This window comes from Rhinolophus hipposideros (assembly GCF_964194185.1).
Source record: "Rhinolophus hipposideros genome assembly, chromosome: 7".
Classification (NCBI taxonomy): Eukaryota; Metazoa; Chordata; class Mammalia; order Chiroptera; family Rhinolophidae; genus Rhinolophus; species Rhinolophus hipposideros.
Genome location: NC_138053.1, coordinates 76,023,957 through 76,048,375, shown reverse-complemented (window position 1 = coordinate 76,048,375; position 24,419 = coordinate 76,023,957). Strand labels below are relative to the sequence as shown.

The following is a 24,419-nucleotide window of genomic DNA, read 5'->3' as shown; positions in this document are numbered from 1 at the left end:
TAAACGGAGCTGCGGTGTATGTAACATCTGTCTCTCTGTAAACCGACAGGCCGGTGGTCTCCCTGCCCCGGTGAGCGGGTAGCCTTCTCCACTCGCTCTCCTGCAAGAATGCTGCCGAAAACCACAACTGGTTTTCTGTTTCCAAGGCCATGAAGGAAATACCTTCAGGTTGGTTTTTAGTCATGAGGACAGCCTTTTTTGGTTCCTAGCCAACTTCTTCCCACCCCACACACCATGTTCAAAAAATCAATCACCAGCCATTCACAACATGCTGGTTGTAGTAAACCTCAGGCCTCAACTTTCAAATTCAAAGGTTACTATCTCGTGTCTCTGCTTTTTATCCCCGCCCCCTCTTTTCCGGGGTATGTCTCCACTGAGTGACAGAAAAATAAACCTTTCTTGCTTTCAGCAGTAAAACGTCATAACAAGGAATGACACCGGGCTTACGTTTCCCTGGTGTCTCCAGACATGTGAAAACAAACCACAGGAGATACACTGGTTTGGTTTCAAGTGCATCCGCAACTGCGCCCGTGACCGGTGATGGTGGACTGTATCAGACGAAACGGTGGCAACACCCAACCAGGGACACCAGCCCTGAGCTTCTGGTGGCATCGGCCGCCATCTGGAATAATCCAGATGGCTGCTTTCTCTCTCTCCTGTCCAGTTTGCTGTGGCTGGCTCTCCCTCTACCAGGCTCCCACAACAGCTGCCTTCCTCCTTCTCCTTCTCCTCCTTTTCTTTCTCCTTCTCCTCCTCCTCCTCCTCCTCTGTTTCCTTGGTCCTCATCTTCCATTCTGGGCAAACATTTCCTGGGAACCTTGGTCCCTTTCTTTGCACTGTAGCAGGAATGCAATACACAGCGGTCTCTGGAGCCGGAGTCAGATACATCCACACCTCTTAGCGGAATGCTTTCTTAGAATATGGTAAACCAGGTTATCATCTAAGAATGACAGGTCATCATCAAAGGCGATGGGTCTGCAGCAGGCCTGCCCTACTTTGTCACTCACCAGCCTTTTACTTTTCGATAAGTTTTTTAATATTTTGTCGTACATTGTCTCGGCAGCGTCACAGGAGCCGCTGCAGTACCGAAAAATCAGTTCCTCTTTGGTTTCGTAGCCCAAACCCAAGTCAGTGACATTCAAATGGACGGCAGTTAGGACACAACCCCGATTTTTGCCCCTCTGGCCTCGCCGACCTTTCCCCCTGTAATTCTCCGGGTGGGCAGCGGCAGCCTGCCGATTCCGCTCTCTTCTGGGAAACACTGCCATTTGTTTGTCCGGTGACCTTTTCAGTCTTTTAATGGTGGCTTGAATAAAATCCATGACATCATCAAACTGATCAGGATAATCCTCCGGCATATTTGCTGTTCAACAAGAAAACAGAAACGGCCACGTGAGACAACAACAGTGATCATTTTAAGCCGTCGTCCATATAACAGCACCTCCAGAAGTGACCTCCGACTGGACCCACAGCGAAACTACAGCCTGTCAAGCTAAGTGACCACTGTAGTCCCCCAAGAACAGAGGCTAAAATCCACCCTCCAAGGCTGCAGAAGGAACATTATTCAGTTGAAAGAGGAGACTAACATGGTGGGTGACACACTTCCTTGTTGAAAATAAATTCTTAGGAGCATTTCCATTTGACTAACATCTGCCATTGTTAACAACTCTGTATGGAGGCTGATCCTTGAAGAGCATTTTTCTTGTCTAATAACATAGCTTAGAGTAGTGGTTTGTAACTGTGATCGAGCGTGAATGAAATGACCTGGGATGCTCTGTGAGATGCAGATTAGCACCCTCAGGGGTAGGTGTGGGGAGGGGCCAAGGAATGTGTATTTTTAACAAGCCCCGGAGCAATTCTGATGTAGGTGATCCATGGGCCATACTTTGGAAATCCTGAAAAAAGGATTATTCTTCCAACTTGGCTACTTTCTTCGGGAATATCCAGTTCTCTTCCCTGAAATCTCTCAACTTAACACCTCTGCACGCTGAGTGGGACAAGAACCATTTTGAGAGAACAAATGAAAAGTTCGTGAACTCAACTATATTTTAAAAAATAAGAGACTGATAAACAGCGTTTTTCTCACTAACAAAAGGACTAATTTACCACTTCCTTGGAACAACATGAATTTAAAAATATGGTAGTACTGTCAGATGACATAGAAACGTGCCACAGCAATAAGTGGAATGAGATGCTATTTGTGGATCGATATAGCCTGTCCCCCAGGATAGGGTCCAGCCTTTGCGGCAGGCTGTCACACAGGCTGTCACATGACTCTCACTGTCTTTGGTTGCAAACAGGATAAGACATGTACTTTAAGACCATCACAGGGAGGCATGATGAGGCAATGCTGCTAAGATATTTGAGACCTTTGGGTAAAAGCGGGAATTAGGTATCTCTTGGTGTTTTCTGCTGCATTTCAGCATTTGCTTTGGCTGATCAAGTAACAGAACACTAACTATTAGAACAAGTTAATACATTTCTAAAGAGGAAATCAATTCAAGCACCTGTTATTAAGTACTAGACAGGTACCTCATCCCATTTTCAGTTAATTTAGTATGTTTAGGGTTATAGTGGTTACAAGAAATATACCACAAAAGAGTTGTTAGCAAGAGTGAATGAATGTTTTTTGCCAAGAGACCATGTTAAAGCAGAGAAGGATTACATTGTGCCTAACCCACATCAATTTGTTTTGTCATGAACTGATTGTTAAAACAGATTATCAGGTATCCTACTGTATAAACCAAAATACAGCTAAGGCGACTTAACCACCTTGATAACATATGTAAACTATATGGCATACAGTAATGAATAGAGTGGGGATTGTGTGAAATACCCAGAGCACCTCGTTGCCTGATATCTAAAATTTGGCCTTGGATGGTTCTGCTGCACAGAAGTCAGGAAGCTGCTTCCGCCCTGGTCTGAGCCCCATTATCTCTTGCCTGGATAACCTCAACAGCCACTGTACTCCCTTACCCCTGCCTTACTGTCCTTCAGTCTATTTTCTACCCAACAGCCGGAAAGACACTCTAAAAACTTTTAATGCAGCTCACATCCCACCTCTGCTCCAAACCCTCCGCATTTCTCTAGGAGGAAAAGGCAAAGTCCACAAGGGCCTCAGGCCCTACCTGGCCTGACCACCGCCTCTCCCCCAGCCTTTGCTACCTCTGATTTCATCTTCTAAGTCTCTTCTCGTCACTGTTCTTCAGACATGGTTTCTCAACCTTAGCACTACTGAAAGTTTGGGATGGATCATTCTTTGTTGTGGGGGGCCGTCCTATACATTGTAGGATGTTTAGTTGTATCCCTGGTCTCTATTCAAGAGATGCCAGTAGTATCCCTTTCCTATTCCAGTAATGAAACTAAAGTGCCTCCAGACATTGCCAAATGTCCCCTGGTGTCAAAATCACGGGGGATTGAGAATCACAGGTCAGACTCGGGCATAAGCAGGGACTCAGGGCTGTTTCCTCTCTGCCTGGAAATTGTTCCTCAGAGCACGCCGTGGCTCACTTCCCATGTCCCCTTCAAGTCTTGGTTCAAATGTCCCCACCACCTCCCTGTTTAAAATGCAATTCCTCCCCAAGCCCAAATCTAGACCCTCCTTCCCTGCATTTCCCTCCCCACCATAATACTTCCAACGTTCCAACTTTCCAACACTTGGCATAACTTATTTATATTTGTGATTTATTGTCTGTCTTCTCTGATAGAATGAACTCCAGGAGGCAGGGACTTTTGCTTGGATTGCTCACCAATGGATCCCAAGTGCTTAAAATAGGACCTGTTCTCTGGAGGCCCTCAATCATTTTTTAATGAATTTAGGTCACCATAAGAGGGGGGGAAAGAGTCAATTTTTCAAGGGGACACTTGAACTTCAGCTGTGAACTACACCATTATGAAATGAAAGGCTCCAAGATAAACAACCCACATCACATAGCCGGAAGCGTGCCCTGACTGGCACAGTCGTTTTCCTCCTGAGAGTTGAATAACCATCTCCAAGCTGACTTTCCCTCCCCAGGCCAGCTTCCTGCAACTTTAAAGCGTTAGCTCTCAATGCCTGCTTCATCCTGAGTGTTCAGAAAAGGCTCATGCTCTCTGGGAGTAGTAACGTTTTCCCTAGGAGGACTGGAAGAGTGGGCGAGCATTCTGAATTTGTCATTTCCTCTGAACCGCTTTCTAACTGGACTTTCCTTAGGAAGTTTTCTTTTTTCTTCAACAACAACAACAACAACAACAAAAACTTTAAATCACTCTGATTTAAAGAAATGAATTACTTATTTTGAAAACTGAGCTGCTTATGCTATTTGTGATTTCTTTCAATAATAAGCTATAAAGAAGAAATTAAGTGTGCTCAGTTTCAAAAATCCATACTTGTACAGAAATCTGAACTCCTAAAACTGATCTATTAGGGGTGATTAATCAAAATACAAAAAGTCTTCAAATTCCAAAAAGACCTTTGTTTTTATAAAAAGACTCACACATTGGGGTCCCTGGAGTCATTTAAGAATTTCTGAATAGACCATTAACTTAAAAAACTAGGAACATAGAAATTTAAAATCGATGAAGAATCAAGTGAAGGTTAATAAGAAATGAGAACTAAAATTTTATCATAAACTAATGGGAAAACATTTGAGTTACAAAAGTTCCACTTACACTGGTTTAGAGACTCATTAATTTATATTACATGATAACACATAATTTTATGGGACTAGAGTTACAATAATGATTTGAATTGGCATTTATAATGTTCTTATTTATTGCCAGATACTTTCAAAGTTCCTGAAAAACATTTTCCCTCCTTTTTAAGACATTTTGGCTACACAGTTTAGCCCATTGGCTTTGCTTACCAGATAAAATATAAAACACTTAGTTAATTTGAATTTCAGACAAATAGCGAATACATTTTTAGTATGAGTAGTCCTAAATAATGTTTGGGACATACTTATACTTCCTCATGAGAATGTTTCGTCCCTTTTCTTCTATTTTAAATTCCTTTTCAGGGTGATGCATGTGGCAGTGTGAATGCACCAACCACTTAGGCTTTTGGATGAGGTGGTGAACAGATTAACCCTGAATTAAAAGGCTTCCTGGCGCTGGGGAAGCAGTCAGTAAATGTTGAAGGGTGTAGCTAATGAGAACTTCTCCTTCTGATGGGAAAATCTCCCTCATACCTTGTTGTTAATGTGGACATTTATTTAAGCCCTGAGTTCAGGTCATAGGCAATTCTTATTGAGCTGAAAGATTCCCCTTCTCCCTTTTCTTCTCCTTGAAAAATACAGCAAAAACATATTTATGCTGAAAGCTTTACGTGGATATACATTTTGGAAACCAGAAAAGGGCAACATCCTATTTTCCAAACCACAGAGCAAATACTCCTGTCTCTTCCAACTAAATTCCCAATTCTAGGAGTTTTGATGCTGATTGGCGTTCATTCGTCGAGAGGTCTCAGTTTATCAACAGTAGGCATTTGGGGGGCATCAGGAGCCATGCACCTAACTGAGCCTGTCCTTAAAAATTCTTCAGAGGCCTCCAACCCTGCCCAGGCAAGTAAACTCCCTGTGATGAACCAAGAATCCCACAGCTGCCTCAATCTTCCAGGAATTCACCAAGCTGAGGGGAAAGGTGTTTGGGTTGGGATTAGTTCCCTAAATTAAGACTTAACATCACATCACTTTCTTCTTCATCCTCTAAAGGGCTTGGCAGGAAGTCAGCTACACAAGTAGCCCTCATTAGTATTAACTTTGATAGCAAAATACTTGCAAACCACAAAAGAGGAGCATCCTTTTTTTAAAAGGTCAAACATTTGCTCATTTCCCAGATCCACTTGGAGGAGAGATCTTGGAAAACACGTCCAACTAACAGCTAAAGTTTTTGAAAAATCAAAATGCATTTAAGTCACCGTTCAGGGTGCAACCAAATATCTTTGGCATTATTCTATTTAAAATATTTTAACTTTGATATGCCCTTTGTATAAACAATGTAGTTTAAACAAATGAAACCTTGTACTGGGGCATGACTCTAGGAACAAACGGTTCACCGCAGAGATTTTGCTTCCCTTGATTATGCGGAGAAAAATACGTCACCTCAAGAACAAAGGACTGAGATATTGACTATTTTGTAAAGTTAATTGAGATTTTATAGGAACGATCTTAAGGCATCAGAGTATTCCCTGTAGTAGCCGAACTAAAAGGTATATAATTCAAAACATTATCTTGGTTAGGCTGGCGTTCACTGGATAGGGTAGTCTACTAAATGTTAGAGTTCTCTTAAAAACAGTACAGGTTAATTATATTTTAATCAAAGAGGTCCTTTTACACTCGTATCAGGTTGTCCCCTCCTCACTCCCGCCAGGCTGGGGGTGCTAAGCCGGCCTTCAGCCTGTCTTTAACCTGTGGGCCCAACAGGAAGGCAACACAAGGTTGTGTGTAAGGAGATAACCCCTTACCCAGAGAGGAAGTGGGCTCTGAGGACAGGACAGAGGAAAGGTCTCTGTGGCTCTCGGGTGCCAGGAAAGAGGGGGCTGGACCCGGACCCACAGTGGCCCTCTCTTAAGGAGCCATCTTAGAGGCCAGAGCTAGCCTCAGGGCCACAGGGGCCACAGAGTGAAGGCGCAGGTATTTCTTGCTCTGGGGAGGACCAGCCTCTGCACTTCACTGGAAAGCATCCAGCTTCTGTGTATTGCCAGGGCAAGGGTTAGTATGCTGAGGTCCACAGAGCTGAGCTATTACCTAAGCCAAGGCCACACAGGTGAGAGGTGCGTCTGGAACGAGTGCCCAGACGCCCTCACTCCAGGTAGTGAGTGCCCTGTTCTGAGATGGGCTGTGCCTGGGGATGGTGAGGTGCTGGGGAGCCCGTCCTCACATGGAGGGCCTCCCCTGAAAGGTTGCCAGCAGACAGGAGGCAAGTGGAAAACCTCCTGGGATGGGGGACATTTAATCAGATATTCTTTGCCTCCCTGTACCCCAGGTAAAGTACAAATTGCTCTGTAGACCAAGTATATGAAAAATGGAAGCTCTCGCTCTCTCTCTCTCTCACTCTGTATGGAGGTTTTTGGGAGCAACCTTATACACACACATATATGTATACACACACACACACACACACACACACACATATTTACATGAAAAGATCAGCCTAAGATTGATATAACCCCTTGAGAAAATTCCCAACTAATGTCATTTTTTAAAGAATAAATTATTTTTACTTTTCAATAAGGTAGAAATATTATTTTCTTCCACTACAATTGAAATACTATAAGAACTACATGATGGAGGCTTACCTTTATAATTCTACAATTACAAAATTTCATCATTCTATATTTAAATAACAGCTTCTGTGATAGAGTTAAAAATATTAACAATATAAAGTGGGATGTATGCCGACTTTCACACATTAACTTTAAATCCAACAACATGCCCGCAACGCTAAAGTAGGGATTGCATATTATCTCCCCTTTACAGATTGGAAATTGAGGCTCAGGGACGATCACTAGTTGCCCAAGCTCACCTGGCTTGAAAATGTAGACTTGGTTGGTTTGGTTTTGAAGCTGCAGGCCACCTATTTGTTTTTAAGGAAAAGCTCGACTACTATGCAGCTTTCATGTCTCGAGGCATATGGGAATTTACTCTAGAACAAGAGGAATGAGATATGCCGATTTCACCTGAACACATGCACACACTTACCAAATTCAGAACACGAAGTGAGAAGTACGGTCGTATGGGGGAAATTCAGTATGAACTGAGGTACACTGAGAAGATTCCGACATTAGGCTGCCATGGGCCTAATTTACAGAATGCAGTAAATTGTCCTCAAAAAGGGAAAAGCCATGGCGTTCAGGGGCATCTCTCCCATGTCCTGATTCTTACATATCAGTCTCAGGCAGATCTGGCATTTTCCCAGTTAAAACCGGAAAACCGGCAGCCAAGGGCGGCGGCAGATTCAGACAGAGAGGCCCCATCTCCGGAAGCTCCTCAAACGGACTCTGGCACCAAACGATGAGGCTGTTGCTGCAGAGCTGGAGAGGACACGGCCCGGGATTCCAGTCCAGGATCAGTCCCTGCCCAGCCTCGTGACCTTGGCCTACTCACTGAACCCTTCTGAGGTCAACTAGCCCCTCTACGGGCCCTTCCTAGGGCTAAATCCCTAAGATGCGGACGGTCTAAGTCTCGGTGGGAATGTGCTGCCAGACATTCTCTTTCAGTCACCTCTGCCAAGGACTGGTGCCTTGCCTAATGCCCTGGTAGTCTTCTGCTCAGCCACCAGCATCAGCGGCCCCATGAAACCCCACAAGGGGTAGTTTAGGTTCTAGCAGTTCTTCGCCGTTTTTGACCCTTTGACTCAATGTCTCAGTTACGTTGGAAGTAATCACCACCAAATGTCTGTCAACTCATCAAGTCGTTTTCCTAAGCCCTACATAAGAGAGGGGAAAGGATGTGAAGAAAGCCCTGTATTTGAGTCTCAAAACAGCCAGGGGCTAGTGGGAGACATCCTTCTACCTCATGCTCTATCTGTAAAGGTACAGATGGAGCCAATGACTTCTGAGAGGGCATCCTAGGACAACGTGCCGTGATTCTTCAGTCTCTATCACCCAAAAACCAAACACAACTTGGCATTTTCTTAAAATCTCTATTGTATTCATTTATGTTTTTGCTCCTCGAAGCCTATTTAGCTCATACCCAGCTCATGACCCACTGCAACTGCTACCACATCGATCACAAGAGCCTCACAACTTGTCTTGGAAACTGTCGACCCTTGCTCTTCTGTGACCTTCAGCAACATCTGAAATACGTAGTGTTAATCTATGAGAACGTTCCAGTTCTCTGAAAACTTCTACACAGCTTTGTCATCTGCTTCTATTTAAAAGAGTTAATTTTGCCATTTATTTGAACTAATTTGAAAGAAGTCCATAGGTCACTGAGCACTGGAATGTTGTGCACCTCACACTATGTAATGACCATCCTTGCTTTCCTATTTTGGACAGAGTATTCATCTAGCAGGAGTACTAAGCTACTCTTGGGCTAACTTCAAGAGGGGTCCATGGCATCTCCTTTCCTAAGAATAATGACTAGCTGAAGCAGTTTGCTAAGTCAGGTGGCCATTGCCAGAGCCACCAGTGCAGTCTCTCTATGACCACTTGTTTGTTGACAATAAGGCATGACATGGGTTTATTTCACAGTATTTGCACTGTGAAAACACCAGAGTTTTGTTATTTAAAAAGAAGCATAACTGGATCCTCTCAAGGCAGAAGAAAAAGACCAACCAGAATGGAAATCATTTCACAATATTGAAAAAAGGGCCGTGGGTATACTTTTAAAAGCCATATTGCCCACCAAAATGTCATTTTATTTATTTGCTATCTGCACCTATTGTGACCAATGTCGCACACACTTATTAGTTATACTATGTCTTGAAACTTTATCCTACAACTTAACTAAGAAAACTTATCGTAAGTATAATGGAAATTACTTCATTGAATACAAATAGCCAAAAAAGCCTTGCTCAGGGGGAGACAAACTGTATTTATTTTGTTACTCAGGTTCTAATTTCCCTGCTCTAATTCCACCTATGTGCTCCATACTGCTATTATAGTTACATTAATAATTTTACAGTAATAGAGCATAGTTCTCCTGGGGAGAAAATGTTCTTCCTCCTGCTTTTAAGTCGGGAGAACACCCACCAGGGTGTCCATTTGTTAGCTAATCCAAGCACACCCGGTGTGAGCTAAAAGCACTGGCAGTCGGCAATAAACACCCCATGCTAAAGAGTGCACATCATGAGATCTGCTACTGCCCTTATAAAAATTTAACGGGGGAGGGCGAGAAGCTTACCCAATAAAATTAAGTGCACAAAAAGACACTTGGGAAAATAATTCTTGTGGTGTTATCAGAGGCAGGCTGTTTTCAAGGGAAACCCCAATGGAACCTGGAAGCAAAGGAACCTTCGCTTCTTATTCACACAAAGCCCTGCCAACAGCCTGAAAAGCTCCAAAATTGCTGTGGGATTTGACTTCCCTCAGCCCTTCCCAGGGGCCAGCTAAACAGTGGATAGAAGGGCCTGAGGGCCTTGGGCAAGAAGAGGAGGGACTGAGAGAAGATGAAAGGAAAACAAATGGGGTGAAAGCAAAGTGTTCTCTACCATTTGAGCCTGTTTCATAGATCCTGTGGTAAGAGGTGAGGAAGGAACCTTCTACCCCCACCCAGTGAATATTGGAAGCTCAGACTCTTCAGGTAATCCCCTATAAGTATCATTCAAAAATCACTGCTTTACAAAACCCCAATTCCTGACTTTTCTTCTTGCTGACTCTCTGTCATAGCCAGAACAGTTATGTAGCAGTGTCCTGAGCTGGTAGGAAGCGATTCTGTGGCCCAGTCAGAGTGCATGCTGGGCTCAGGCTGCCCTGGGTCCGGAGTCCGGCTAAATTACTTAACACTATGGACCCCCAATGTCCCCTTAAAATGAGGATAGTTAACCTTTACTATAACGGAAAAAAAGTTTTCAGCTCAGTGCCTGAAAGCATTTACCAAACGGTGCCTAAAGTGAGTCCATATGGTTATCATGTCTGTGATAATTCTTCAACGACGTCTACGTAGAGGGTAGCAGTGTAAAGATCCACTCCACTAGCTCTCGGCAAAGCAAGATTACCCCCAAAGGAGATGCAGACTCTAGTCCCTTGTCAGTCTAGCTGTTCCACAGAGGAGAGGGCCTGCAGCCCCTGGCATGGTGGTCTGTGGGCAGAAGGAGCAGGCCTGTCTTGGGAGTATCTACTGTGTTGTGTCTGTGTTCCTAGAAATGACCCCAAATTAACCACACAAACATCAAGCCCATGAACATTATTTTTGTGTCCCCTATGGCATAGATCAGTGTCTTCCGACGGAGGCATGTATCCTTCTGGCGACACATAAAGACTTTCTACAGTGCTTATAGGTAGTTTTAAGAGAATCAGTTTCCACAAGTGCTGCTTCCTAAAACTGGTCTGCCTACGAACTCTCCTGCAGCCGGTTCTCCTTTCCCAGTCACCCACCTGCCTGACCGAGAGAAGTGCAGTTCTCACCCACTTCACTCATTTTACTGGGAAGCACAGTCCAGGGGACAAACTGATATCGGTGGTTCCTGATGTGAGGACACATCATCATGAACTTAGTATTCAGAGGATGTTCACCTGAATTGAATCACATGGAAACAATCACATAAATTGAAGGGCAGTCTGCCAAACAGCAGGTAAGATAGCCTGGACTTTTCAAAAATGTCAATGTTATGGGGGGAAAAGGCTTGGGCGTATTTCTAGATTAAAGGAGAATAAATAGACATGACCATCGAATGTAATTTGTGATACTCAATTAAGAAAAAACTATAAAGGACATTATTGCCACAATTGGGAAAATTTGCATATGGAGTATCAATTGGATAACAATAGTGTATCAATTAAATTGCCTCAGATGGATAACTGAATTGTGGTTATGTGAGATGATGCCCTTGTTCTTAGAAGGTACCTGCTGAACTATTTAATGGTATGTTTGCAACCAATTCTCAAATGGTTCAGAAAAAACAAAAAAGCAAAATACTAACAAGAGGTCAGTCTTGGGGAAGGATGCATAGGTGTTCCTTGTTACTATGGACACCTACTGAGGGAAAGTCCCGTATGAATAAACCAAGAAATATCGAAGCAGGTGTTTCTATATTTCATTCTGGCCTGGCACTCCTGGCAAGACTTGGTGCTTTATCGGCCTGTCTGTCCATCCACCCATCCATCTATTCATCTTCTAGTTAGGATCTAGAAGTGTGACGGTTTTCGTGGATGTGTGTGGATTAACATGCGTATTTGAATTGAAAACGAAATTGGGCCTTTTCTGACCAAAAAGTCAATTTATTTGGGCTGATTAGTTTGATAGTTTTCTGTGAATTGAATAAGCTCAATTTGTAGCTCCCAGATTTTACCCAAAACATATTTAAAGCACATATATAGTTCCCAAATGGGCTGGAAATTATATCTGTTACAACTAATTAAACTTATGATAAAAATTTTTAGAAGTCACTTTTAGAAGTGTGCAACAGTTTTTAACATTATTGTTGCAGGTTTGCAAAGCAAAAAAAGTTTGACAACTTAAAAGCACGACTTCCCACCTCAGTTATTAATGCCGTTCAACAGTGGGTTTTGTCTCTACTGAGCTAACTAGTTGTTTCCCAGTGGTGACCCAAGCTCTCTCTATGCAAACCCACTCCTATTCCCACTGTGGCAATGGTCTGGCATCTGTGCAGTCCCCCCGTGATTTCCCATGTGAACTCTCCCTTTCCCTGGGCAGAATGGGAGTGATCAGAGAACAAGTACCTTCCCCAGTGCTTGTCAAATGGCTTCCCAAATGCTGTAGCCTATCAAGCATTCGAGAAGACCTCGCTATGTCCTAAGCAGTTAGGGAGACTCCTCTCATTGCAAAAGGTATCAGTATTATAGGAGTATGGAGAGATAGTCACATATCTCTCTTTAAAATGCCCTGATCTGGACTGTGAAGTCACCGTTAATAATACAAGTCTAGGCCCATTGCAGCCCAAACAGAAATCAAAGAAAGGGCCTAAAGGAAATCTAATACTCCCTGCTTCTTTCTGTTAGATTGCTCATTAGATTTTCTTGGAAATCTGTGTTTCAGGTTTAGGGAATATCTTCAGCAAGCCAGTGTTCGCTATGTTTTCTTAATCTACGGATGTGGGAGCACAGTCTACGTTAAGCTAGAATGCTCGGTTTTGGGACTAGAAATTTGAGGTTTGAATATTGGCTTCACCACTTACTGGATTTGTGACCTTGCTTGAGCAACTCTCTAGGTCTCATTTTTTCATCTGTAAAATGGGGACAATAATATCTTCTTTTGTCTGATAGAGCTCAAACGTACTTGAGTAGAGGACGAGATATAAAACCTATTTGTTAAAAACTAGGTCACCAAGGGGATAACTAAGAGGTGCTATGATACTAACTTTAATATTAAGTTTTATTTGTAGCTATTCACTAACTTGAGAAATAACAGGTTGATTTAATTGTGCTGATGCCTCGAAGCTTTTTAAAAATAAGGGCCCATACTTCAATACTGAAAATTACGCCTATGCTATGGACCCCCCTCATGAGCAGCCTGGGTACTTGAATAACTTCTGCAACACGACGGCTTTGCAGCCAGATCCCACTTGCGGCCACCTCTCAGCTCGAGGTACTCTGGTGGCACCCCATTGCCATCAAAAACAGAGCAAGCACCTTCTTTTCCTGGATTTTACAGCATCTCATAAACTGGGTATCACCTACAGAGAGATCCTAAATTTCACACCACTTCCCGCCACCTGTTCCCAGTTCTTGGCGATGGTCTGGCCTCCTCCAGTATCCACCACCTGCCCCTTCCCCATATGGTGGCCACAAATTCGCCCATGCTTCTCCTTGGTTTGGAATGTGCTCTTTTCCCTCTCCCGCCCTTTCCTAATACCCGTCTTTCAAGTACAGGCTCAAATCCTCCCTCTCCCCCGAATCCTTTCCTGCTATGATCTCCAAACCCCAGTGACTTCATTGCTAGGAATTCTTACCATGACCACAGCTAACGTAAACCTTTTGGCAGACATAGCTATCTGTCTGACGATCCGCCCACCCACCCACCCATCTGCCCATCCATACTTTACAACTAGATCATAAGCTATTCAAGTTCACAATTTTGCCTTTTAGATGCCACACAGCACCTCGCACACGGAAGATATTTAATACTTGCTTCTTGGTTGATTTCAAGTGATTAATTAAAGAAAAAGTATTTGAATTGAATAAAGGTGCTATGGATCATTAAGTGCTAAATAAATAAAGATGAAAGGGATGTTAGGAGGGGAAATTGCCAGATAGCTTTTATTTTTGTATCAGCAAAAATAGCATCTTTTGAGCATAATTCTTCGGCTGTTGATCAGCCTAAGGTCCTAAGACCGGCAAATTCAAATTAAGTCTGAAATAGATTCCTCTAAAGAGTAACAGTTTGAAATAGGTCTCTACACTGGGGCCAGACTGGGATGTTGGTCTCAGCTCTCAATTGAGGAAGCAGTGCCTCCTAAAAGTCTGACATGCAATTTCTTGCTTCCAAACGGCAGAGCCCCTTTCCAGCTTAGGTAGTTACTGTATTACAGTATTGCTCATTCATACAGTTCTTAAAACAATAAGAAGCAATAGATAGATGGCGGTTACTGTGTTTCCCCGAAAATAAGGCCTAGCTGGACAATCAGCTCTAATGCATCTTTTGGAGCAAAATTAATATAATTAATTAATATAACTAATATAATTAATATATTAATAAAATTAATATAGTAAAATTTTACTATAAGTAAAATAAGACCGGGTCATATATAATAATATAATATAATGTAATATAATATAATATCGGGTCTTATATTAAGTTTTGCTCCAAAAGATGCATTAGAGCTGATTGTCCGGCTAGGTCTTATTTTTGGGGAAACACGGTATTTATTCTGAACTCTGTATCCCATAACATTAAATTTGGAAGCTTAACATTTAACCAGCTGGTTGCACTAGAAGCTTCCTTAGCTGGATAACAATGGGTTGAAAGTCTACTAAAGTTCACTAAAAGTTTTTTGCGGGGTTTATGAAACTTCTTAATTTAATTTAAATGACCCAGCTGGGATCATTTAAAACGGAAACACTCTATATCAATACAGGTGGCCTCCAATTCACGGCCCCCTTATCACTTGCGTATAAGAATCTTAGTCTGACCTGGCTCCCTTCTCCTGGGGAAAGACGGTCTCCCTTACATGATCATGGGAATTTGGTGGGAAAAATTCTATAGGAACTATGTGGGATCAGAAAATGGGGAAGGGAAAACTGGGAAGAGCCAGGGAGAGCTGACCTGGGGCAGAATCCCAGGCAAGGCTGACCTGCCTACGTGCTGACCCACCAAATGACTGCGGGTCCCAAAATAGCCTCCTCACCCAGCCTGCATTTCTTTCACTCTCCGTATTATGTTGTGCTGCTTGAAATTCCACCATTTAGAGCAGCATCTTGGCAAAGGCTGAAGTAAAAGGCTGTGGCGGCAGAAAAGGCGCTCGTTGGGTGACAAATAACCACTATAATACTTATCTCTGGGCCAAGGGCTTTACAAAGCATTCTCTGAACCTTCCCAGCAACCTCATGAGGCAGGCTGAACATTCTCCCTGTTTTATAGATGAGAAAACTGAGGTTTCAGAGACGGTAAGTAACAACAGCTGATTAAAGGGCCAGGCTAGGATCCAAAGCATCTGATCTGAATGTGTGAACTTGACATCTTATTTGTTGAAACTCCCTGATTTCTTGCTTTTTGCCCTCCTTCTGCAGATTAAGGGAACTGAAACCACAGGAAGAGACTCTAGCCTAATAATGGTGTGAATTATATTTTAGTCATATCATAGTTTACATAGATTTTTACGGCCTAGCCTGGAAACTTGATAGCTTGATTTATAAGATTGTTTCTACAGGCAATTTTGTGACTTGCTACCAAACTGATGGAGTATAATCCCATTATATGACAACAAATTGTGGACAACCTGTAATTACAGTTTAACGATGTTCAATGTTTCTTCTAGTTGGCTTCCAGTCACACAAAAAGCCCATTTCACCAGCCCAAGGTTTTCCATGTTTAGTTTTAGCTTACCCAATTGTACCACACATCATCCATTTACTAGATAATATGTTCCATGAAGGTATGGGCTTCCTTCTATTATGTGTACCAAGGATTCCCTATCACCTAGGACAGTGCCATGCCGGCACACATCAATTATTTGCTGAATGAATATGTGCTTTTAGATCACGGATTTTTTTTTAAATTAGAGTTTATTGGGGTGACAATTGTTAGTAAAGTTACATAGATTTCAGGTGCACAATTCTGTAATAAGGTCACAGATTTTTAAAGCCACATGCACTTTATACTTTTCCTTGTGAAGTACATTTGGAGCTTTCACACACGGCTGAGTCTGGCATGTGACTATGATGAACTAATAAATTCTGACAACCTTGTGCAACACGTTTTTAGTCATTAGTTGAAGACTTTCCTCCCACATAAAGTGTTTTTCCCCAAGATAGCAAAACTGAATGCTCTGCATGTATTTCAGTGGTTTGGGGAAACTCTGGTGCCAGCTTCCGCAGACCTGCGTCCTGGCACTTGGAAAAGCTGCCTTATCATTTCAGGCCTGAGGACCATAACGAGTTTCCTTTCAGCTCTAAAACGCTATGACATCTGTGAGTTTCACTTTTTAGATTCTTCATGCCTGCTCTAATCGCCCCTTGGAGAAGATACTGGCAAAAAGCAAAATAAAAGAACCAAGAGAGCTGAAGGGAAAGGTGTTGGATGCCCCCAAAAGAAAATCACAAGTCCTTGACTTTAGACAAACTCGAAGTTGCTATGGGAGGCAGCCACAGCACATTTGCTTTGTAGCCAACCTCTAGGGAAGCAAGTGAGCCAATTATGATTTCTATTTGGTTTGTTCATCCTAGCAATAGAATTCTGGCTATTTCATTTACATTGGAACCAACAGAACACATGCAACCTCAAGGGTGAGTGTGTGGATGGGGTACAGTCCAGTCCCCTTTGAAGAGCACAGAATGATATCAAGGTGACATGAAAGACCCTTTGCTTAATCACTTAAGTTGCAAGCATTTGAAAAGAAGAGCAACCAGTATTTATGGTACTTTATGTTTCCAAAGGGAATGAGTGACTTAATGTTTTTCTACATAAGCCTTAACCAGTTGCATGGTGTACAGTGCAGGATATAAATGTCAGCACTGCGACAAGGGCGTGTTGACATGGTCAAGTGTTCAAAGTCTGCACACTGTCATTATTCTGCCTCCCCTGCACTGACAGCTTGCTACCGAATTGAACATACCTGGAAAGAAGTCAATCTGGCTTAGAATGCAGCTCAGTTTCTCTTTGGGAACGTTTCTCTTTCAAGTTTCCTCTGGGATCTACTGGGTCTTCCCATAGATAAAACAGAATTGGGTATGTTCTGCTGGTTCAAATGTAAATAGAGTAGTCAGAATCTTGTCCATTGATGACTTAGCATCAGTTTTGGAAAAGGGAAGTAATCTCCCTTTCCCCACAACATGCCCCCCACCCCCCCAACACACACACCAGTCAGTAGGATTAATACGACTTTGCTTGCTTTGTGACTAGTGGTACCTGATATGAGGCACAGATTTTCTTAGGGTATTATTAGGTCATAGTGATTCAACCCTGACTGCACGTTAGGCTCACCTGGGGAATATCTACATATCCAGATGTCCCAGTCACACCCCAAACCAATTAAATCAGAATCTCTCAGGGTAAGCCCCAGCATCAGTATTCATTCAAGTTTCCCAGGTAATTCCAGTGAGAAGGGGTCTCTTCTTATGAATCTCTTCCCAAAGGATGGGTAGGGCAAGGGCATGACGGCCAGGGGGCAAATCTCAGCCACTGGCATTTTGAAGTGGAAAGGTCTCCCTTTACTGTACAGTTTTAAATTGTTTGTTGAGTTCTGAAGTAAGTCACTTGTCCAAAGTCACAGTTAGTAGAAAGCAGAGCCAAAACCAGGCGCCAGCATTAAATAAGCCTAGGTAGACAGGATACTAAAATGCTAACTAAATCTCCTTGAATTAATCAGCGTCATTATCAGGCAGGCCTTTTTCCCTCCTGCGTGCGCTGGTTAGAGAACTATTATCTACCACTGTGTTCCTGTTATTCAGGCCTAGGTTGTATGAATGCAAAGCCACTTAGCTCTCTTGGGCACTATTCTGAAGACAATGGTATAAGGGGCATTTTAAATTTAATTAAAGGGGCAAATTAAATGTAAGTTGGAGAAACATTTATAGAGACTAAGATGGAAATACGTGGTTGAAATCAAATAGGTTTATACAGTACAACTAATTGACAGAAACTCTAAGAACAGTCACTTTAATTTCAAGGAATCAACCATGTTCTCAATAAACCTAAGTCACTCTTGAAGTCTTAATTTGCCTTAGAAAAAATGCACTTTTTCTTTTGTGGGGGACTTCTGGCAAAATATGCTTTTATTGTTGTAATTAAGCATAAAACAAACACATCACATTTCCTAGGTTGTTCTTAGCCCAAGGCCACAGAGTTTGGGGGACTCTTGGCAGACAGCTGACCTGCGGGGTCCGTCTGCCATGAATAGGACCACAGTACATTTCAAGTGCAAAATAGCTGGAGGGGTATTGGGAGGGGGGAGTAGCCAGGGTGACATCCTGGCCACTGCTCACTACTTACTGCTTTATTTTGGAATTGTGTCACATATTCTACTTTTGTTACCTACAGATCTCCCCAGTGGCCTCTAACTTGTAAAGCAGCATACCTTGCTTTATGCAACAGATAAACTTCTGAAGAGTGGAGGGTACATTATATCAAATCATAGCTGACATGCCCTACTAAAGTGGTATCTAAAACATTTTTGAGAGGCAAAAATCACAGATTTATTTTCTCATATGAATAACCTGGTCTTTTCTTAAGAGTTAACATTGTCACGTGTGGCGTGAATGAACTACAGCTTCTCCCCCCTCCCCCAGTTCCAGCTAGCACCATTTACCCTAAGTCTTTCTAGAACCCGAACTTTTCTGAACAGGTTTGACTGTCCAGATACTTCTGGAAATCCAGGCCCTCCTGTGTTTTCTCTGACTCTGGCTTGGTTTAGTTAAACCTCAGCCTCTTCCCTTGCAAGGGCAGTTTAGGATGGAAATGCAATTGTTTTCCGAAACCAGCACAGCGGGGCACACCCAGAGAAAGGGCTTTGGAAGAAAGAAAAAACGGTGTGTGTGTATATATGATGGGGAAAGCAGAGGAAAGGGGACAATTGTGTTTTCCTGTGGTGGTGTTGGGAAAAAATATCTGTTCATTGGCATGCTAAACCGACAGCATAAAAATCTGATACCTTCTCTGCGGGGCAACCCAGCACGTGTAGTACACAGACCAGGCGTCCGGGGCCCTTGGGCAGCTGCGGGCAGCCACGCACCAGAAAGGGCTGCAGCGCCAGCGCGGCTGTGCCCGCGGGTCGGGGAGGCAGTGCTGCCGTCCAGGCTGGCTTGGGGTGCGTGCGGGCGGCGGGTGGGGGTACGTGGGGGTCCGCCGGCGGCCCCCCCGCGGGGAGGGAACGGTTCTTACAGTCACTGCTCAGCGCGAAGGGCGCGCGGCGGCGGCCGAGGGAGCGGTCTTCGGCGGGCGCCTCGGGAGGCCTCTTACCGGCGGGCAGCGGGAAGGCGGACGCGGTGTGGAACAGCACCAGGCAGACAGCCACGACATCACATAACTTCATCTTAGAGTCCCGTCCGGCGGCGGCACCTGCGCCCGCGGGCGAGAGAAGCGGAGAACGCACGTTAGGCCTGGTGGCCGCCCCGGGCGCGGCATCCCCGCGGGACCTGGCGTCCCCTCAAACTCGTCACCGCCTCCTTCCAGGCCGCCGCAGCCCAGCGGCTCCCTAGGCATCCCCGCCCCCTTCTAAGTCTCCTACCAGCTCCCCTCCCCCACGCGCCCAGGTGCGGCTCTCGCTCGGAGTCCAGCCACAATTGCCCTTCTCTTCCGCCATCCGACCCCGGGGGTCAGATTTTTGACCGGGGCCGCTGCCCCCGCCAGTCCCACTACGACACCAGGATTCCTGACCAGTCCCCACCCCCATGCCCTGAGGGGCGATCGGGAAGCCCCCATGCTGTGTCCTCCGCCCCAGCCAGGGACCTCTGCCTGCCCTCCCAGCAGCTCCCATAAGCTCCTGGAAACCAGCTGTCAAACACAAGCAAACGACTGATCTTTTGTATTAGAATAAAATCAAGCGCACGCCAGGCCGGGGGTCCCGCATCCTGCTCTCAGGGAAGGCTCTGAGACACCCCTCTTCCTACCTGTTCCCCCCGCCGCCCCGCGCTCATTCTTCCCACCTATTTTGTCGTCGGAACCAGAAGTTAGTAGAGACTTGGAGGCTTTGGGCCGGTATGGGAAGATCTACGTTAAGTTACATAACTCCCTGCAGCATCGACTCGGTTTAAAATACTACTTCCACCTCTTAAGATTATGAGCATTAAATAACGTATTTTGAAAAGGCCCAGAGGAGCATAAAGCATGCGTTTAATCAATGCTTGAGTATTGCTGTTAGGTAGGGATTGCGTTTGTCCTGAAATTTTAATCCCGAACACCTCTGGATTTTTGCAGTTTTGCGAGATTCCTACGGTAAATCCCTTCCCCTCCCAGAGGAGTCTCGAGCTCCCCGCGCTCCGGTCACGGTCACTCCTGCACGATTGTACCCGGGTCCTGGACGCCGTAGCGGCGCCCCGGCACCCGAAGCCCTAGGCCACGAATACGCGCGGGGTGGGGGCCGCTCTTCTCAGCGCGGGGGCTCCGTTTGGCTTCTCGGTCCTCGCGCTCCTACACAGGAGGGCCGTGCAGCCGGGGGCGGGCGAGAAAACGGTACGGTCACTTCTGGGCCAAACTCCACCCAACTAAGAGGTGGGGAGGAGGCCGGGGGACCTTAGCGTGCGGTGCTACCCAGCACCTTCCCAATGCCAGTGTTCCAGTTTCCAAGGGAATTTTCAAGTGGAAACTACGAAATTCATGCAGTTCATTATCTCCTCTACTACAAATAAAACGGACTCTTAGGGAAATCTCCGTGAACTTTTTCCATGCAGAGCGTACTACGACAGTTTCCAGGTAACGCAAAAAAACCTGGGCGCTTTTCTCTCTTATTTCCAGGCTCGCCCGCCTCCCTTCCAACGGCAGCCGGCCCTTCTTCCCCCCGTCTCTACCTAGAACAGCCGCCCGGGTTCGCGTGCAGGCCACCCGGTGAAGCATTTAATTCGGCGGCTACTTCCAACTGCTGCGGAGACGAACGCATTTTCCGCCCCTAGGGCGTCTGTTGGTTCGCCGCGCCGCTATTGGACTCGGCGAATGAGTCGGTAGGGACTAGGCACTCCGGGCAACCTGCAGCTCCGGGAGCCTCCTGCCGCGCTGGCTGGTTTACAACCCCGGCAAAAAGCAAAGGCTCTGGGTTCGGGCGCGCAGGCCCAGGCAATACTGCATCCAGGCGGCGCAAGATGAGCGCAACGAGGCGCGTTAATAGAGATGACTGCGAGGACGCGAGGCCTCCTGCCTCGTCGCCTGGGTGCCACCTGGCGGGGGGGTGTGTGCGAAATGGCTGGCGGCCCTGTGAAGTAGTGCGGCACGAGTTAATGCGCCCTTCCAAATCGCCGTGCCCGCCAGCAGGAAGCGACAGAGGCACCAGATTTCCCTTCCTCATGAAGAGGGTTTTCCCTTTTTTCTCCCCCCTGCTTGGCCGACGGAGGGCTTTTAAAATTGGACGTGGAGATCTTCAATTAGAAGTGTGGCGAAGCTGGCAGAAGAGAAAACGGTGGAAGACGCCCTGCACCACTGGGAGAAGTGACTCCCAGCTCCCGCTCTCGCCCTCCGCCCGGTGAGGCACACGCCCCAAAAGAGCTCTCCCATCTCCCGGGTACAGGGAGCGCACTTTCTTCCCTCTGAGCCCGCCGGGGCCTGCTCCAATCGGAGCGGCTCTAGTCGTGGGCGGAGAAAGAGGAGGGGGCCTAGGGGCTGGGCACACACAGAGGTCTACAAGGACGTTTTTCTCAGAGCGCGTCTGGGCACCCCACACAATCCCCACACCCCCCGCGGCTTCCCAGTTTATCTTTTATCGCTTTGTCAAAGCACATCTGCCCGACGTATTTCCGCCGCCTTTAATTTCTTAACTAGCTGCCACGTGCGGTAACCACGTTGTCGCTCAGAAGTCGGCGTCCTTCTTGTACCTCACAGGCTGGTCCCCCTCAGGGCAAAAGGGAGACCTCGTGGGCGCCTGCACGCACCTGGTGGTCCCCAGGCCCCGGGCTGAAAAAAACGCGCAGGAGAGCGGGAGGGCTCGCAGAAGCCGCGGATTCTGAGTTCCCATCACCAGGGGGCACCAGAAACCGCCTGAGTCTCGTAGCGCTCACGCAGCCGGGAGGCTGCGTTATCATTTCAAGTATAAAACCAGTGAACTAGCAATCCTCCTACAATCCTCCTACAATCCTCCTACAATCCTCCTCAAATCCAAATTATCCCCGTAATTTTTGGATGTCTTCACCTGCATCCCCTCTTTTCAGGCTCCTACCCTCCATCCTCTCTTCCTAGTTTTTCTCTTCCCACTTCACCTGAGCTGGTTTCTCTGCAACCTGCATTTAGAACTTCCCCTCCCCGGATTCCCCGCATCACGGTGACAGCTTCATCTCGGGTGAGAGCTCCCGCCGCCAGTGCCCCCGCACCTTCCTGTGTCTGGCAGGCTGGGAGTTTTGTTTGGGCTTTGCCTTCAAGATCCCGGTCTCAGCGAGAGAAAACGGAGGGGCGTGTGTGTGTGTGTGTGTGTGTGTGTGTGTGTGTGTGTGTGTGTGTTGGGGGCGGGGCGGGTGCCATCCTGTAACTCGGAGTTTTCTTTTGGGATAGGGACAGAAGTTGCTGAAAGATGTATTGCTTTTCTTAACTGTGCCTCGTGTCCTAGAATGTCAGAGGACTTATTCCTGAACTGTTGGGTCCAAGACTGAGGGAAGGAAAAAGAATGAGGGACGCCTTCTGAGGACAGTCTAGGGAAGTGGGTGTCTATTAAAGGGCCCGAGGCGAGGGTAGGTTTCAGGTCGGGGGGCACTCGAACCCCTTGCGAGAGTGGGCTGGGGATGCTGCGGGGTTCCCAGACACCTGACACTTGTCACTTGTGGAAAAGGCGACGCTGTCTCCCTACCCCGCCAAAGCGAAGGCGTGGTGAAGCAGCGAGGGCGAGATCTGACTCGGGCGGGAGGAAGCGCAGCAGCTCCCACTTGCAGGCTTCAGGGGAAGAGGTGTGTGCGGGAGGCTGAAAGCAGCATCTTCCTTGTAACATTTAAGTGTAGATTCAAAATGCTGAGGAGGAGTAGAGCGCGCGCTAAAGTACCAGCGGCAGGGGCCCGAAGATTTGTCTGTCCCCGCCAATTAGCAAAATGTGGGGAGCACGGGGTTGGAAAGCACCCTCACCCCCTGCGTACGCACGTCTGGTCTGCGGGCTGGTTCGCCACAACCGCAACTAGGGAGGCGCCAGCAGGCTGGGGGTTCCAGCGAAAGGCTGTTCCCCGCCGGGAAGAGGGTTCATTTTCACCGGGTGGGCCAGAAAACCAAACCGCGGCGAAATCAGCTCTGAGGTGGTGCAAGGTAGTGAAGGGGGTGTTATTGGGGAGGTGGCGCAGAGTACAGGGGAAAAGAGGCCATTAAAATAATCACTTCGAGCTGGAGACCGGGGTCCTGCACTGTCCAGGGCGCCCCTCTCCTAACTTAGACGGGGGTGGTTAGTTGGAGTTTCAGGCATTAGGATAGTGCAAAGCAACCGGGTTCCGAAAAGGGCGAGGAATGTAGTTTTGCGAGACCGCGCCGGGAGAGGGGGGCCCTCTATTTTTAGGTTCTCAGCACCTTTGCGTTAGTCCCTCCAGGGCCTGCGCTTTCCCTCGGAACAGACCAAAACTCCCAGTAATGATTTCTATGCAGCTGCACGTCCAGAGAGGATACTCTGTGGTCGCGGTGGCTTCAAAGATGACCCCAGCCCCTTACGGTCCCAGGACTTGATAGAAGAGCGCCCCACTAAGTCCGGGAGGGAAACTACCCCCTGGGACATTACGGGGTCTAGAGACAGCAGGGGCACCAGAGATCTTTGCCCACGTGGAAAGGCAACCTTTCCCTCCTCAAGACCAGCCTCTCTCCCGTTCAACGTCTCTCTCTCTCCTGTCTTCCTGGGACCTCTAGTCTTTCCTCTTTACAATTTCACTGCCTGCTCTGGGGTCCAGCCGCACCCCCAGCTTCTCCAGCGACACGCAGCCCTCTGTGCCCGCCGGCGACTTAGGCACCACCCGCCTCCTCCACCCCGGCCCGCTCTTCCACTTACCTCGGATCTGGTCTCCGCAGACCCCCAGTTGGACATTAACTCCAGGAGCCCCAAGTCCCAGCCAGTACACCCATCCGGGCCGCGGGCAGGAGCGCGGAGCCCCGCCCCACAGGTCAGGGGCGCTACAAGTTCGCAATCCTGGGGCTGCTCCGGGCTGCGACGGCGCGCGGGAGGCGGCGGCCAAGGTACCCGCCGCCGCCGCCGCGAAAAGGGCGAGGGATGCCGACAGCTCCCCGGCCGGTTCCCCGCACCCGCAGAAGCCCAAGTCAGAGCAGCCGGCGCTGCCTTGTGTGGGGGGTGACACGGCGGCGCGCGCTGAGCTTTTGGCTGGGGCTGCGCGGGCCCGGGGCGCGGCAGGCGGCTCAGCGGCGGCAGCGGCGCTCTGCGTCTTCTCCGGGCGCAGCTCCTGGGAGCTCGAGAGGGGCCGGGCTGATGCTGCCGCCGGAGCTGAGGTCTTGCCTGGAAATCCGAACGAGACACCACGTCAACCAGCGCGGGGAGTCGCGTGAAGACAT

At 46.8% G+C, this 24,419-nt stretch overlaps 1 protein-coding gene across 2 annotated transcripts; it reads right to left on the bottom strand.

Moving 5' to 3' along the window:
• Window positions 1–878: 878 nt before the first annotated feature.
• On the bottom strand, window positions 879–23,997 carry GDNF (glial cell derived neurotrophic factor; the record flags this gene model as incomplete). Of its 2 annotated transcripts, none has more annotated exons than XM_081054273.1 (3): window positions 23,905–23,997; window positions 19,137–19,313; window positions 879–1,363 (listed from the first exon to the last, which is right to left on the bottom strand). In XM_081054273.1, exons 2-3 carry the CDS (start codon window positions 19,285–19,287, stop codon window positions 879–881), a joined length of 636 nt encoding a protein of 211 aa, XP_080910399.1. In that variant the 5' UTR covers window positions 19,288–19,313; window positions 23,905–23,997. The 2 variants fall into 2 exon arrangements, with proteins under 2 accessions (XP_080910399.1, XP_080910400.1); XM_081054274.1 differs by having other exon boundaries at window positions 19,215–19,313.
• Between the last annotated feature and the right edge of the window lie 422 nt (window positions 23,998–24,419).